The sequence below is a fragment of the Conger conger genome, chromosome 4 (genome assembly GCF_963514075.1).
Source record: "Conger conger chromosome 4, fConCon1.1, whole genome shotgun sequence".
NCBI classification, from domain to species: domain Eukaryota; kingdom Metazoa; phylum Chordata; class Actinopteri; order Anguilliformes; family Congridae; genus Conger; species Conger conger.
In genome coordinates this window covers 23,460,297-23,477,495 of record NC_083763.1, presented here as the reverse complement: position 1 = coordinate 23,477,495, position 17,199 = coordinate 23,460,297, and the positions used below count along the sequence as shown (strand labels likewise).

General features: G+C 40.7%; 1 protein-coding gene across 1 annotated transcript; it reads left to right on the top strand.

Moving 5' to 3' along the window:
* The first annotated feature begins 2,852 nt into the window (after positions 1-2,852).
* Positions 2,853-13,543, top strand: nrros (negative regulator of reactive oxygen species). Its single transcript, XM_061240916.1, has 3 exons — positions 2,853-3,420; positions 8,078-8,195; positions 11,551-13,543. Exons 2-3 carry the CDS (start codon positions 8,091-8,093, stop codon positions 13,519-13,521), a joined length of 2,076 nt encoding a protein of 691 aa, XP_061096900.1. The 5' UTR covers positions 2,853-3,420; positions 8,078-8,090; the 3' UTR covers positions 13,522-13,543.
* Positions 13,544-17,199: the final 3,656 nt, after the last annotated feature.

Genomic DNA, 17,199 nt, shown 5'->3' with positions numbered 1-17,199 from the left:
GTATTTTCAGACACTAGTCTAGATTTTGCAAAGAATGATGCAAAAAAAATAAAAATAAATCCAGTGAGCAGCAGTTCTGCAGACCCAAAAGCCGTGTTAATGAGAGACATCAGAGAAGAATAGCCAGACTGGTCAAAGCTGACAGGAAGGTGACAGTAATGCAAATAACCACACATTACAACAGTGGTATGCAGAAGAGAATCTCTGAACACACAATGCATCATAACTATTTAAGTGGATAGGCTAGAGCAGTAGAAGTTTAAAAATAAGTCTTAAATACCTAATAAAGTGCTCATGGAGTTTATATTGAAGGTTTTGTCAGACATGTACTCCTGGCAATTTATAACAGATAGTGTTCTGCAACTTGTGATTCTGGGGTTCAGGGGGATGTTCAGAATATTCTTAGCTTTTGGTTTTAATGATATGCTGGTTAAGGCCCAAAAACTGAGATTTCAGCCATGTACCTTTAACCGTAGCATGGATTCAGGTCTGTCTTTTCTTTGGTTGAGGGGAAAGCTATGAATGTTAGAATTGAAATAGTATGAAATTACCCACTGGGATGGCGTGGAAGGTGTGTGAAATCAGCCACTGGGAGGTGTGGACCGCACGTGCCATTGAAAGCCCCTAGGCTGTGGTGAGTGCCCCCTTCTTAGCAGATGTGTATCTATGCACTCTGAGCCACTCTTTCTCTGCCAGTGTGTGGGACTTCCTGTAGCAGCTGGAGAACCACATTAAAGTTTCACATGGGACGGAAAGTGGCATTGCACCCCAGCCACACTCATGCATCAGAGGTCCCATGCCTTGGTCCTCTTGATCTTGTCAGGGGGTTATCCAAACTATTTGTGTGTATCATAATAGCTCAGCTGAATGGCACAATTGTTGTATGGAGGCAGTAAAAAATGTTAACCTTGTGAAGATTTGTGGTAAGTAGAATTACCGATCTATACTCACTGAGCACTTTATTAGGTATTTATTACTTTTTTTTTTTTTTTGCTGCTGTAGCCTATCCACCTAAGAGGTTTGACACGTAGTGTGTTCAGAGATGCACTTCTGCATACCACTTGTAATGTGTGGTTATTTGTGTTACTGACCTTTCTGTCAGCTTTGACCAGTCTGGCCCTTCTCCTCTGATCTGTCTCATTACAATGCGTTTCTGCCTGCAGAACTGGATGCTTTTTTGTTTTTTGCACCATTCTCAGGAAACTCTAGAGACTGCGTGAAAATCCCAGGAGATCAGCAGTTCCTGAGAAACCACCCTCTCTGGCACCAACAATCATTACACGGACAAAGTCACTAAGATCAGATTTCTTCCCCATTCTGACATTTGGTCTCAAAAACAGCAGAACCTCTTGACCACGTTTGCATGCTTTTATGTATTTAGTTGCTGCCACATGATTGGCTGATTAAATATTTGCATTAACAAGCTGGTGTACAGGTCTATCTAATAAAGTGCTCACTGAAGGTATGTTGGGTGTGCATTCCACTTCCATCTTAAAGGAAGTGGAGAATGACCGTAGCCCCACATGATCTGTCGGTCTTCCACACTTCCCTGGTCTCCTCATCTATGTTTGCCTGTTCTAAGTCATCTATCACTCGAGAATCCAATCTACCATTTCAAACCTACATATTCAGTTGATCTCACTGATTAACAATCACGGGAAGTCAATATTTATTCTTCTTAGCACTCTTCAAAGCTATTACTGACATGATGGGACCATAATATGGCAAACCCTCCTTCAGTAGACATTGCCAAATTAAAAACAATTACTATTCAGATGTTGCAATTATGGCAGAATCAAAAACCAGGAAGCACAGTGGGTCCCTAGCATCAAGTTTGAAAACCCCTAGAGGCCCTATAGTTTAACTGGAGCATGGCAACTAATTCATACTAGTTTAAACTTTTAACCCTGATACCCTAAATTACACTGTGGAGACTCTTAATGACTCAGAATACGTTAGCCTACATGAGACAGAACAGGAAAATGAAACTGTGTATAAAACGGCCACACCACGGAATACTTTTGTAAGGTCTTGTGGTGACCATATAAAGTGATGCATATTTAAAAAAATATATATTATTAGTCAAATGTGAACCAAACCACTGGACTGTTGGAGATAGTGATGATCTTATCTTGTATGGTGAATCTATTTTTGTAATCCCAGCTCCCTATATATTGTTGGCATGTTTCATTTTCTTCAAAAGAACTGTAATGCATTGGCCTTTAGGGACATGTTTGCATGCACATATTAGTCACAATTAAAACCTTTACCAATAACTCTTATAGTGCAATGTAAATATTGTGAGGGCAGGGTATGTGGGGGGGCTTTGGTTAATCACTAGGCCTGAGTTGTTTTCTGAGCTGAAGTGCCAGAAATTAGTCTGGAAAGGCAACAACAACAACAGTCAGCAGTCTCTCTTGCTTCTGTTGCTGAAAAAAGCATTAGCCTACAAAACACGACAACACACTGTGTGTCAAAAATGTATTGGGGCAGCTCCAGAAAATGTTATTTCCTATCTCAAGTATGGATGATGTTGAAAATAAAATGAATAAATATGCATGAGTAGAGCAATGTAGGGTATATTCTACTATTAACAGCTGAGAGCACCGGCAAAACAGTGCATAATGCATTGCATAATGCACTAGAGAAAGTGTCTCCCAAAAGAAAGTGTTAGGCTACATACTGTGCGTTCAACTGTTGCTTAGTGCTGTGTGTGCTATTTAAGGAAGAAAAAGCAGCAACATCTTGCAGATGTGTGAATAGCATAGCACGACAGGAAGGGCGTTAGCATTGAGTGGTTTCCTCTGTAATAGTATCTGTTGATCAAAAACCAGCAGAGGAGGGAGGGTGTGTGTACCAGGCAGGTTTTTGTGGTCCTGACACTCTACGCTTCACACTGTAGGCTGACTTAAGCAATGTAAACGGTTCCTCTCCGATGCAAAGTTTTTTTTTCCCCGAGAGAATTATTCACGATGCCAGGATAGTGTCGTGAATTATATTGTAATTAAATGTGAATTTATGCAAGCAATTAAACGAACAGAGAATTGATTCTGGTTTAGTAATTAATTATTTTTTGAAACCGTTAAAGACTATCGCCTATAGGCTACCAGTGAAATGTCTAGATTATTCAGACAGAAGGGAGAATTTCCTGATAGTGAATCTAATTTAGGCTGTGGCTGCTGAGGAACTCGCCAGATCTGACCTCGCTTTTGGAGCTTGTATGATCTTGACAGTTCATGTGACTTAGTTTCCGCTGCTTGCTTGCTTCCGCAAATACAATATTAATCCCAACAAGAGGCAGATAACGAGTCCCAGCACATCTTCGAACAAGCACCCTGCCTCAGCGGTCAGTTGGGGGTGCAAGCCATGGTTGCGGGTTCAGCCGTCGGTGGCGTGGAGGTTCCTTACCAACGCTTCTGCGTAAGTGCATTTGTAATTTAAAGTAGACAGGCTATATTAACATTTCATGTTTTCACGATACTAACGTGTTGTAATTGCTTATTTGCAAGTGCACTCTTGTGTCCCGATAGATGTGATCAAATTAAAAATAAAATAAAAACCTAAACTTAGGTTCATTGTAGCTTACCAGAATGTGTTGCTATTGCAGATTTGTAGTCGTATAGGCTGACGTTAGCTGTAGATGATAGATGATTGCGTGAATAAAACTTTATATAGTCTTGTGCTGCGCAGCATTTACGCATGGTACCAACCTTCACCGAAGTGTGTTACCTAGACAGTCCTAAATCATGTAGTAGCCTATGTTGTTAACAGTATCGGGTTCACGTGGTAGACTTGGGGGGACGAACTCAGTCAATAAAAATGGATGAGCTCCTCAACAGCGATACACAGAATCGATAGCACACAGGTAGACTAGGCTTTGTGTTTATTCTGTTATAGTTCAAATATGCACCACTAAAATAAGCTGATCTTTTCAGTGATTCACTAATTTTATTTGCAATACGGATTTGGCATAATTACTACGGCCAAATTACAACCAGATAGCAAGTGCCTCTGGACCGGATCTGTGCCGGTACCGGCTGATTTCAGGCCAGAATCGGGGAAGATCCGGCCCGGAGTCGCTTACTGTCTGGGCAGTGGTCATTCATGTAAATGGCATTTATATAGCGCCTTTATCCAAAGCGCTGTACAATTGATGCTTCTCATTCACCCATTCATACACACACTCACACACCGACAGCGATTGGCTGCCATGCAATGCTCCGACCAGCTCGTCAGGAGCATTTTGGGGGTTAGGTGTCTTGCTCAGGGACACTTCGACACAGCCCAGGCAGGGGATCAAACCAGCAACCCGCCGACTGCCAGACGACTGCTCTTACTGCCTGAGCCATGTCGCCTTAGATATACCTTAGGGCAGTGTTTCCCAACTCCAGTCCTTGGGACCCACATGCCAGAAGGTTTTTGTTGTAACTCACACACCTGATTTAATGATTGAACCAATCAAACCACAAAAATGCCCTTGATTAGTTAAATCAGGTGTGTGAGCTACTGGTTACAACAAAAACCTTCTGGCAAGTGGGTCCCGAGGACTGGAGTTGGGAAACACTGCCTTAGGGTAATTGTTTAAATCGGCTACATTTATTAATTGAATCCATTGCATTGCATTACTTAAAATACACAACGATATGCAACCCAAATTTGTGAGGGAAATAGTTTTAGTTTTAATAATACACAGGAGTATTCAATATTAATGAATAATAAATTGTATAGCCTAAAATTAGGTCACCATAACTATTAGAATCACGAATTAGGTTCTGCCATCTAATCCAGTTGCTAATCTCACTGTCATTATGGTTACTAGCGACACATTTTACTCCTGGGTATTTTTCCTTTATCTCTGAATTTAGGGAAATCAACTGCTGTCAATAATGGATAATTCTTGTTGGGAGTTGTCACGAAAACTTGTGTTAACTAAGTGGTGTTAACATTTTGCCACATGGGTCACATTTAAAGGGATAAAAACAAAGTTCACAGACTCAATATTAGAAAAGTGCCTCGTACAGCCACACTGGTTTTCAGTCGCATTACCATTGCTAGTTTGGACTTTACGCTTGGCAAAACTGGTCCTGGAGATTTTTCAGCTTACTCACTCATGCTACTTGAATGTGAGGAAGTTATATGATAGAACGCATTACAAGTAAACTTATCAATGACAAAGTGATATGAACAAACTCATATGTATTTCATTTTGTCTGGTGTAAGATCTTGCCTACTTAATCTGTAAATCCACTTTACTCTTTGTTCTGTTGACATCCTTCGCTTTTCTTCTCCCTGGTGGGTAAGAATCTTTGGTAAATTAAAAAGCTTGATTTGAGCAACCTTAAACTGCGCAGAAATTAATCATAATGAATCTGTGTTATCGGTGTATTTATATGATTTTCAGTTGACCTGAGATTTAAACAACACTATTGAAACATACATTGAGTTGTATGGGCAGGTTGTCCTGAAGCAGAGCAGATGAGTCAAGGTTTGTGAAGTGTATTAAGAATGATCCGTATAAATGATTGATTGTTTTGTTAAATTACAATTTCAACTAAAATGGTCATTTAAATTAATTAGGATAGTATACATTACTACATTAGTAAAGGTGAGGAAAAGTATTTAGAAAATATTAGTTGAATTGAGATGATGTTGCTGTATGATGATGCACCAGGGAAGTTTATGAAAAAGTATGAAACCATATTGTGGTTTTTGAAAAGACCCTTTGTAAAATAAGACAATATTTATTTTTCATGTTTTCAAATTTGGAATTTGTTTTTTTCTGTGACCCCCAATAATTGTCTTCTCAAAACCAAAAGAGCTTTGCAATTTGTTTTTAGAGAAACTATACAATTTCTACAGTAAGGTTACATATTAGGCTAAGTCGAGTGGCCTATATGCAGTGCAGTCCTTAGGTATTTGGACAGTGCTACTGTTTCTTTGTTCTTTTGGCTCTGTATTGCAGCAAATTAGATTTTAAATGAAATTATGAATATGAGACTGTCACCATTTGTTATGTAAAGATGAGGTTTTATATTCAAGCATTTCACCATGCTGCCTTTATAAATTCATGTTGTGTTCTGTTGGCAACATTTATCATTCATATAACTGCAAATTCAAACCAAGAAAAGTGAGCTCTGGAATTATTGGCACTTAAGAAAATATACCACTTAGCACTGTAAGGGCAATAATAAAAAGGTGTAAAAGGTGCAAACTTGCCAGAAAGAGGATGCAAGTGCCTATTATCCCCATGGATGATAAGGAAGATGGTGAGGGAAGCCATAAATGACCCAAGGATCACAGTTTGAGAAAGGCAGAGATTAGTTGCATATTGGGGTCACCAAGTCATAATAAAATGGCAGTTCCATACCAACAAACTCTTTGGAAGGGTGGCAAAAAGACAGGCCTTACTGAGCACAATAAACAAAACCAAGCATCTTGAGTTTGCCAAACCTCATTGGAATTATGACTGGAAGAGAATGCTATGGTCAAATGAGACCAAAATGAAAAGTACGCACCATTGACATTGACAAGAGGTATGCATACAGGGAGAAGCACCTCATACTGTCAAATAGGGCGGTGGGTCATTGATCTTTTGGAGATGTTTTGCTGCAAGTGATCCAGGGGCACCATTTAAGATCAATGGCACAATTAATTCAACAATGTACCAGGAAATCTCGGCAGAAAATCTTGTTGCCTCTGCTAGGAAGTTGAGTCTTGGTCATAGGTAGATTGTTCAGCAGGACAATGACTCCAAGCATACATCAAAATCCACACAGGAATGGTTAAGTGAAAACAACAACCATATTTCTGCAATGGTCAGTCTCCAGAAATCCCATAAAAAACCTGTGGTCTGAACTGAAGAGGGCGGTATCCCAAGGATTTCAATGATACTGAAAAGTTCTGCATGGAGGAATGGTCAAAAGTCCCTCCAAATGTGTTCTCGAACCTTATCACAAATCATATGAAAAGACTCATGGCTGTCATCTTTGCCAGGGGTGTTTGCGCAAAGTATTAAACCATTTTTTATTTTAAAAATGTAAGATGTTGATTTCGTTGAATCATTAACCTCAGAAATGATTTTGGGGTGGCCTAGTCAAACTCTTTACTTATTTCTGCTAAAGGTGGTGTAACTTTTTTCATTCAATAAAATAAATAATAATTTTAAAGTTTTGTACTTACTTAGGTGTATTAACTTTGTCTATCATTACATTTTGTTAAAAGCTCTGAAACCATTCGGTGTGAAAAGTATGCAATAATATAGGAAATCAGGAAGGGGGCAAATGCTTTTTCACATCACTGTACATAGAGTGCCCTCCAAAATGTTTGGGACAAAGACTCATTATATCTTGATTCGCCTTTTATTTGCCTCAATTTTAGGAATCACACAATTAACATGCAGTTAAAGTGCACATTCTCAGTTTTTATTAAAGGGTATTTTTATACATTTTGGTTTTGGTTTAATAGAAATTACAGAAGTGTTCATACATAGTGCCACCATTTCATGGCACCATAATGTTTGGGACATATGGCTTCACAGGTGTTTATAATTGCTCAGGTGTGTTTAATTGCCTCCTTAATGTATGTACACGAGAGCTCTCAGCACCTAGTCTTTACTCTATCTTTCGATCACCTTTGGAAACTATTATTACTATTATTTCTGTCAACACGAGGACCAAAGTTGTGCCTATGAAAGTCAAAGAAGCCATTATGAGACCGAGAAATGCAGAGAGATGCAAAAACGGGATGGCCAGGTTATAGTTTGCTAAGAAGTACTTAAAATACAAACTTATATCAGAGTGATGGCAAGGTCAAAGTATGGAGGAGAGAAGGAACTTATTAATGCTGTTTTCCTTTCAAAATGGTTAGATTGCTTTCATGCTATTCACCATTAAGGTTTTGCATGGCATAGATAAAGGTGCCTTGAGGCGTGGTAGACATTTGGTTGTGATTTTTGTATGCAACGTGTCATTCTGTACAGAAAATAGGAGGAGCTCTCTCTCTCTCTGTATCTCTCTTTCTCATTCTCTCACACTTTCTCATTATCTCACCTCTGCTCCTTTTCCTTCTGTTTGGTTAGTAATGGTGTTAAGATGCCCCTCGCCGGCTTCTCCTCCATGCTGTGTTTTAACTTGTGGCTGATGTGGAACCTCTTGACTCCAGCTTCCTGTCAATCACTTAAGGGACCTTGTAGACTGGTAAGTGAGCATCTTACAGTATGGTTAATTCCTGTTGTCACTAAACAGTGGTGTTGTGGTTATATTGAAAAATAATATTTTTGTTGTATATAAAATTGGAGGGTTTTCAGTAAATTTTTATTTTTTTATTTTCCATTTAAGTAGGAATTTTTTTGGCTATTTTACATTTTTCGACCAGACTATTTCCATAATTACACATTGGTTTCACATAATCTGTGAACACTGTATTTGAATATTGATGTAACCCTGAGATTGCATCGCTGATTCGTACATGCAAGGTCAATTCTGTCTCAAAGAAATTGGATGAATTATGAAGAAAGAAAGAGGAAAGCTTTTGAAGAAGAGAGTGAGGCATGACGGATCTTGACCTCAGGCTTAGGAGAGACTAACGAGAGAACTGGGCCCAAATGCAGCCAGAGATCAAATGAAGCTCAGCCAGGAGGTGTGAAAGTACACTGAGGCGCATTCATTTACCAGAAATTCATGCACATTTTTACATGTGTGGTGAGGCAAAAATAAACCACAACAGAAGACAGACATGAAGCATACATGCACATGTGGGTTTAGAAGGAGATATAGCACAGAAACAGCCCAGGGTTATTTATGTTTAAGGTTGGGAGGGTTCAGTGTTTGTTTTCATCGCACTAAAATGTAATTTGTGATGTGATGACTGCTTGACAAACATCAAAAATAGACATTAGTGACATCAGCCTTTTACTTCATTCGCACATTTGGAGATAAATTGACGCCAAACAACTTTTTCAATAAAAATAAAATAAAATGAAATGCTGCCAACTCTGGTATGCTTGTAAGTTGGCGTATTCTTCAATGGTTCCGATTGTATCTGTATGGTCACACTAGGACTCGGAACCGTACTGTCCTCTCTGGTCCTCTTCACACTTGTACTTGTGTTTGATCTGCACTTCGTTGTACGTCGCTCTGGATAAGAGCGTCTGCTAAATGCCTTGTAATGTAATGGAATGTAATGCATTCTGATAACTGAGATGAGACACCACAGCTTTAAATCTTAACTATTTCAGCAGTGCAAATTAAACTCCATGTGATCCTCACTCAAGAATTACCAGTGAGCACTTCATTAGGTATTTATTAGATTATTAAGTGTTCTGCGGCTGTAGCCTATCCACTTAGAGGTTTGATGCGTTGTGTGTTCAAATATGCTCTTTGCATACCACTGTTGCAATGTGTGGTTATTTACGTTTCTGTCACCTACCTGTCAGCTTTGACCAGTCTGGCCATTCTTCTCTGATGTCTCTCGTTAAAAAGGCGTCAGAACTGCTGAACCGCAGAACTGCTGGTCGCTGGATGTTTTTTTGTTTTTCGCACCATTCTCTGCAACCTCTAGAGACATGAATGTCCCCGGAGATCAGTAATACACCCTGTCAATCAAATACTCAATCCACCCTGTCTGGCACCAACAATTAATCACTTAAGCCTGATTTATACTTCTGCGTTGAGTCTATACAGATGCTACCGTGTAGCCTACACGTAGCCTCTACCCGCCGCTGAGAGCATTTATACTTGTGCATTGGGGTGTCTGTGTCGCCCTGCAATTACACCGCCAAAACGCTAGTTTTCCTCGTCATTATATCCCATAATCATTTGCAATTAACTGTATGTATCTTACTTCCATTAAATTAATGGCGGCTGAAAACAGCGGCGGAGTTCATAAAGAACTGTAAAAGAGCTTGTCCACAAGCGCAAGTACACAACAAGCTCGACATTTTTATTTTACTCATACTTTATAAATAAGATTTTAATTGCTTAACACTGAAATAACGTACGTAACGTTTTAAGCCTCTGTGAGGTAGCCAGCTAAATTGCTTAATTCCGCATCACGTAATCACTTTACTTTCGCTCGGACAACTTTCTGCCTTCAAAGTGCGTCTCAATCATGTGCTGCGAACACACCTCCAAAGTCGCCTTTTTTGAAGGACAGATTACTAATCAGGCAATGAGGCATCAAGTCAACTGGTTTCGGACAGCACAGGCGACTGAAACTCATCAATGGCGGAGCTGCCGGAAATGCATAATGCAATGCTACCAAGCGGACCACAGTTCTTACAGTCCGCGTCACCGCGACGCGTAGTTACATTTCTGGGGAGGGTACGCGTCTACGCGGAGGCTACGACATAGTCTACGTGTCGACTCGACGCAGAAGTATAAATCAGGCTTTAGATCACTATTTTATTTCCCATTGTGACATTTGGTCTGAAAAACAACTGAACCTATTGACCATGTCTGCATGCTTTAAATATTTAAATATTTTCATTAACAAGCTGTACAGGTCTACTCAATATAGTGAGTATAAATGATTTTGCAACTACCTTATCATTGACCCATTCCTCCTTTAAGATGCATTTGTTGTGAGTGGTCAGTTAAAGATTAACTGACTGGTCATCTCCCCAAAGCACTGCCTGTAGGCCACCGGCAATGGAATTCTCCATGTGGTACTAAATCTGACTGGTGCTTAGTTTACGATTAAAATTTGTTAATCACTTTACATCTGCTGTATCATGCCCAACATTTTTCTATAACACGATTGTACTATTGAGTTGCAAGAAAAAGTTCCATATCAGAGACCTTTCCATTGTAAATTTCTCAAATGTAGTTTCGGTACCCAAATCACACAAATCTTCAGTTCCTGTTCAGAAAACACTTGTTTCCTTGTGTCTTGGTCTTGTGCTAATGTTCCATCCCTAACTGTGCTTGCTAACTATTTGAGCATGGTTATGCAGTTACTTGGTTTGCATCAATACTTAAGTGAATCAATTAATATGATGTCATAGCGTTCATAGCTGTTGCACAATAAGCAGCACAAACTGCTCATATTTTTTTATGAACGTATCTAAGTGAGATAACTATAAAACTATATTCAAGGGCTGAGGTGGTGCAACAGGCTAAGATGCAGCAGACTTGCGGTTGCAGTTCGCTGCAGTTGCACACCGGGGACTGGGGTTTGATTCCCGGTCCTGCCAAAAGCCAAGTTTGGCCGGCTCACGTGGAGCAGCATAATTGGCTCGCTGCTCCAGAGGGAGGGACTTGGCAGGGTTAGTAGATCGCTGCACAATAAAGCACCTCAGGCGCCTCGGAATCACGGTCACAAGCATGAGACGAGACGGCTTGAAGAAGGCGTGTCGCTCTCCTTTGGGCCGCCGAGGGACGGGGTGGGGGCGGTGTATATAATATATAAAGCTCTAATTGAATTAGACGGGGTACAATTGGCTACCAAATTGGGAGAAAAAGGGAAAAATCTGATTCAGAACAGCTCATGTGATCTAAGAGAATCCTTTTCAGATTCATATTCATTTGCAATGTGTCTGTGCTTTCTTTTTAGGCTTCACAGATTGCCCTTTGCAACAATTGTCGGCTTTCGTCTGTGCCAAGAGACCTACCTGGCAACATCGCAGAGCTTCAGCTAAACAACAACAGTATCAGAACATTGCAGCACAAACGTCTCTCTGGGTATCCTGCTCTCCGCATCCTGAGATGTGCAGGCAACTTACTGGACACTATCGAGTCAGACGCGTTCCTCAGCACAAGACATCTAGAGAGCCTCAGTTTGGCTGATAATAACCTTTCTAAAGGGTACTCACAGACTGGCCTGGCCTTGCGTGCACTGACCAAGCTGAGGACACTGGACCTTTCAGGGAATGGGCTCACAGAGGAAAAGGCTTCCTTTGTTCTGGAGAACTTGACCTCACTAGAGTACCTGTCTCTCTCCAGGAATGTCATGCTGAGACTGGACACAGATATTTTCCGTGACCTTCACCAGCTCAGGGAACTGAACCTGGAGAGAAATATGCTCTTTGAGATAGATGGTGCCTTTGACCACTTACAGAAGCTTCAAAGACTCAATTTGGCCTTCAATAGCTTGCCATGCCTGGTGAACTTTCAACTTACTCAGCTGGTGGAGCTGAATGCCAGTCACAATGGTATTGAGTTGTTCACCTCCCAGCAGGACATGAGGGAAACATTCCACTTAGAGACCCTCGATCTCTCAGACAACAAGCTTTTCTTCTTCCCTTTTCTGCCTACCCACAGCCACATTCGGAACTTGCTGCTGTCTAACAATAGGGTGAGTTTTTATGAGCACCTTTTAGACAATAGCTCTGCAAATTGGGACACCACAGTTCAGTTTTTTAATCTTAATGGCAATGCGAGCAATGTTACAGTCAAACTGTGGGATGAGAGTCTTTATGGGGGCATCTCCACCATGGACCATCTGGACCTGACTGGGAACCAGGTGATCCACCTCCCACAGGGATTCTTAAGTAAAATGCCATCTTTATCAAGACTGAAATTGGGAACAAACTGTATGGAATCCCTGGACCTATCTTCAGGGGAATTCCCAAGTTCACTTTATGAGTTGGACATGAGCAATAACAGGCTAACTACTCTCCAAGGTAACCAAAGCACATTGCATAAACTGAGCAACCTGACACATCTGTATCTGAGTCTCAATTACCTACAGGTACTACCTCCCAGGTTGTTCTCTGCCCTACCTAACATTGGCACAGTGGATCTGAGTTATAATAGAGTATGTATCTGCTCCTTAGAGAATAACACCACTCCAGAATACTCTGATTGTGCTGTTTGGAGCAACATTGTGTCTCTGAGACGACTTTACCTGGCAGGGTGCAGCCTTAAACACTTGCCGTCCACTGCCTTTGAGAGGACATCCATAACACACCTGGACCTGTCAAACAACCCAGAAATCATCATACAGCAAGATGCATTGGCAGGTCTTGGCAGTACCTTGCAGTATTTAGACCTAGGAAACACTGGTCTTCACAACTTTGACTTTACTCCGTTCCGCTACTTAAAGTCTTTAAACATTTCTAGCAATTACATTTTCAAGCTCCCAGGTTCCCTGTTGAAACTTGACCTTACGTTGCTTGACCTGAGGAACAACAGGCTGACAACCATCCCAACTCGGCAGGCTAACATGATTGCCCAAAGGGTTCAGACTCTTTTCATTGGAGGAAACCCGTTCAACTGCTGCCTGTTGGACTGGTACGGAACATTTGAGGCAGCAAATGTGATAAATATCGAAGACTGGGCAGATGTGACCTGTCATTATTTCACACCTGAAGCATACAGAGTGGAACTTATAGATGGGCAGGTGTGTGGGAGCAGTGTTAGAGGTCCCATTGGGATATATACTGTATTCTTGATTCTGATTGTGCTTCTGGTGATAGGCAGCTCTGTAATTATCTATTATAAGGGATATAAAAAAGGCATATTATTAGGTAAAATTAAATATTGCACACACACACATACACACACAAGCATAATGTATAAATAAAGAATGCAGTTTCTGTACACATCTTCATGTGTTTCTCCTTGTTTTGTTAAAATGTAACATTGCATGTGGTGGTTCACACCATGATGTTCCCTAAAGATGTTGGTGAATGTGGCCAAATGTGTATGTTGTGGCATAAGTGTTTGCACGCATTACGGGCGTACGTGCCATTGCAGAAATCATGTGATGCAAGCTGTTGCTAAAAACAAAGGGGAAACATGAAATTTCCTGTTTTGCTTCTCGGCAGTAACTGCCCAGGGTTGTGCAGTACCTCTGAAACAAGAGTGTGAGGGTTCTCCCTCAAGCTGGGTTCACAAAGCACAGCGACACCCAGAATAGCACCTTCAAGACCACTAACCTTTCTGTAAAAACTTTAAAAGCTGCAGAAAAACACTGCAGATTTTAGGTACCCTTTATAGTTTTCACATCAGGATGCACAAGAACAGACTCTTAGCATAGCACCAAGCAAACTTACTGCTTTACATTCAGAAGTACTCATACTTTAACAGGCACATCTACTCTGACAGTAATTCCTCTGGTAAAGGATAAGAGGAATGTGAAGAATGTCCATCAATCAGAGAAATTGGTGAACCCAGAAACCCCCGGTGGTGCACCGCATAAGGTAGTCCAATGTGGTAAGCTTCAGTATCCACAGTGACTGTTCTGAGGCTGCACTATTGAACAGCAATGCGGCCATTACTTCCTGAGAAATGATGTGTTCCTTAACCATAATGAAATCTTTTTGTGTGGAGGTTTGGGGGAGGGGTGATGAATAGCTATGTAGAGCAGGTGTACTGGGGAGCACGGAGAACCGGAATGTGCTTGCTGTTTTGCAGGGTGTGCCGACAATCTAGCACTCTAACAAACCAGAATGTAACCAGAATACCACTGTGGTAGTGCTCTGGGTCATGGTGGTTGGAACAGAGCGAGCGAGAAAGAGAGAGAGAAACTGGGGAACGCTGTGAAAGGCCTCTGCAGTGAGCCACAGTAGGCTCCTCCAAAGGAGAGTATTCTCATTTTAAACTTTGATGCTGGAGCCTATAAAGATGTGATTGATATACCCAAATAAGTGGCATGTCCCTCTGGCTCTCCTTTGAGATATGGAGTCTCACATACAAGCATATCTCATTGAAGGATGTACTTTATGGGCTATTCTGTAGTAAATGTGCTGCCTCTCACCATTTCACATCAAATCTAACTGGATTCTGATTCTGAAATTCAGATTTAAGGTCGGTATGTTAAAGTGCAGACTGTCAGCCTTATATTTAGGGGAATTTGTATCTACATGTACATGTTACATCTATACCCAGTGTTCAATGTAGGAATTGCAGTCCTTTTTATACAGTTCCCCATTTTGGGAGACCATAACTAATTGGACAATTTAACACTTGTATACAGTATAAAGTTGTCACATTTAGTGATTATTAGTAAATCCTTTGCCTTTTATGACTGTCTGAAATCTGCGATCCATTGACATCATCAGATGCTGGGTATCATCCCTCGTGATGCTCTGCCAGACCTGTACTGCCGCCATCGGCAGTTCCTGTTCGCTTTGGGGAATTTTTGTTTAGTTGGATTCAGGTCAGATGATAGACCTAGCCAGTGAGGAAAGATTCCTGTTTTCGGCCCTGAAAAACTCTTTGGCTGTTTTAAGTAGTGTGTTTGAGGTCATTGTCCTGCTGCTATGTGAAGCTCTGTCCAATGCATTTTGAGGCATTTGGTTGGATCTGAGCAGATGTTTGCTACCACTGGATTATCTTCTAAGAAAGTCTTTTCTGACTAAAAATGACCACAGATTTCACAAAATCCACCAAAAAAAAAAATACATACAAATACAGAGACACACTTTAGAGCTGCACTATTAATTCCACTTCAGTGCTGGAGTAGAGACAAAACAACAAAAATTGTCTCACTGCAAATACTCACCTTGTATTTACCGTATTTCCACCCTACAATAAGTGTATTATCCCAAAGTTTAGCCACTATTTTGACAAAATGTAGCAACTTTCTTTTTCTTCAGTTACTCTTAGTCATTTTCCTCAAGTAAACACTAAACTTACACCAACTCTAAAAACAACTCTAAACATTCAGTAAATTGCACTGGTTGGCAAAGGTTGGCTGAATGTACATTAAAAGGAATACACTCTGAATAAGGCTTTTACAAAGCTCATTATAGAAGATCATATGGCTGGGTTGACGAACAGCACAACTTGAACCATCAAGACCATTTAAACATGAGTGAATCTGCTGTGTCTAGAAGCACATTATACTGTATACATATTCAGTAAAAGGGTGGATTGTAACACTAGCAAGACAGGCTGCAAGCAAGACTGTTTGACACTAAATCCTGTGAAGATTGTGAATTTGGAGGCAAAAAAGGCCAATTTTAATAAAAAAAAGATCTGCTTGGAGCCCATTCCCTCTGTATCTCAAAACGACTCAAAACGCAAATAGAATCTAAGGTTACAATTTGAGAACTATGTTCATAGAATAGGCAAGCGTAACAATAATTTTGCGTCATAACACATATAATAATCCAGTTGCTTGGACTTCAGATAAAGACTGAGAACGAATGACTCATACCGACTGTACAGAAACATCGACAATAATCTGCAAATGTTGGATATATAATCGGCTGGAGGCAGCTGTGTGGAGTGCTATCTGGCGGAAGCCGGTTGGGGCCTGTTTGTCCATGATTGCATTTTTTTTTTTTTAGAAGGAACTGAGGCCACATCATGTGCGGGTGAATAACGGGCAGCAGCAGCAGCCTCCCGCCCACAGCACAGGAAGTCAGCAGGCCCCCATGGCTCTGCTTCCACTTAACCCTTCACTCACCGCACAGGATCTACCCAAACTTACACTCAAGAGTTCACAATTCACATACAATCTAATAGTCGTGATAGTTCGCGTAGGTGCACAAACTCCTTCCAATATGCTTGCAAATTAAGAGTAAAAAAAGTAGTTGGTGTATTTGGTTGGTGATTTCATTTCATATATATCTCTGCCTCAATTCAGGGCTAAATATTCTGTAGTGAAGACTCTTTAATGTCAGTTTTATTTAAGTTTTATTAAAATAATGTTTTATGCAACAACGTATTGTTGGTGCGGTTTTATATATACACCCCCCCCCCCCCCCCGCACTTCAGTTGACATCCACTGCTTGATTAGGAACTGCCTACACTTGGGCTTGCTTGAAAATCACTCAATCCTTTTCCTTATGAAAGAGCATAGATTCCAGCCCTTTTCATCATTGTGTGTTGCAGCTATCCCTGCACCTGGGTTACTGTAGTTCAGAGGGTTTTGGGCCGCAACATATTTTGGGACACTGAAACTTCTGTTTTACGTCAAAACAGTTGTCCCTCAAATGACTATGATGCGAGTGGAATTTTGGATAGAATGTGGTTAAAAACAAATTTCAGTTGCTGGCTGTATTCCCCTTCATGTGAAGAATGGAGACCACTTCCACCAGTGCTTGAGAGAACCTGCTGTTGCATGTTATTCATCCGGAGCTATACCGACCTGTGAACAGCTGATAAACTCTGACCCCTGCTGGCTAACAAGAGAAATTCACAAATGAAAAATCATTTGATCAATTTCTCATTACCAAAACGTTATGATGCTCAGTACTACATAATGAAGTGATCTGAAATTGGATGTAAACTTACATAAAAGAAAAAAAAA

Coding starts and splice junctions, on each gene's coding strand:
- nrros (XM_061240916.1), top strand. CDS start 8,091: ATGCCCCTCGCCGGCTTCTCCTCCATGCTGTGTTTTAACTTGTGGCTG. Junction 8,196..11,550: donor TTAAGGGACCTTGTAGACTG/GTAAGTGAGCAT, acceptor CTTTCTTTTTAG/GCTTCACAGATTGCCCTTTG.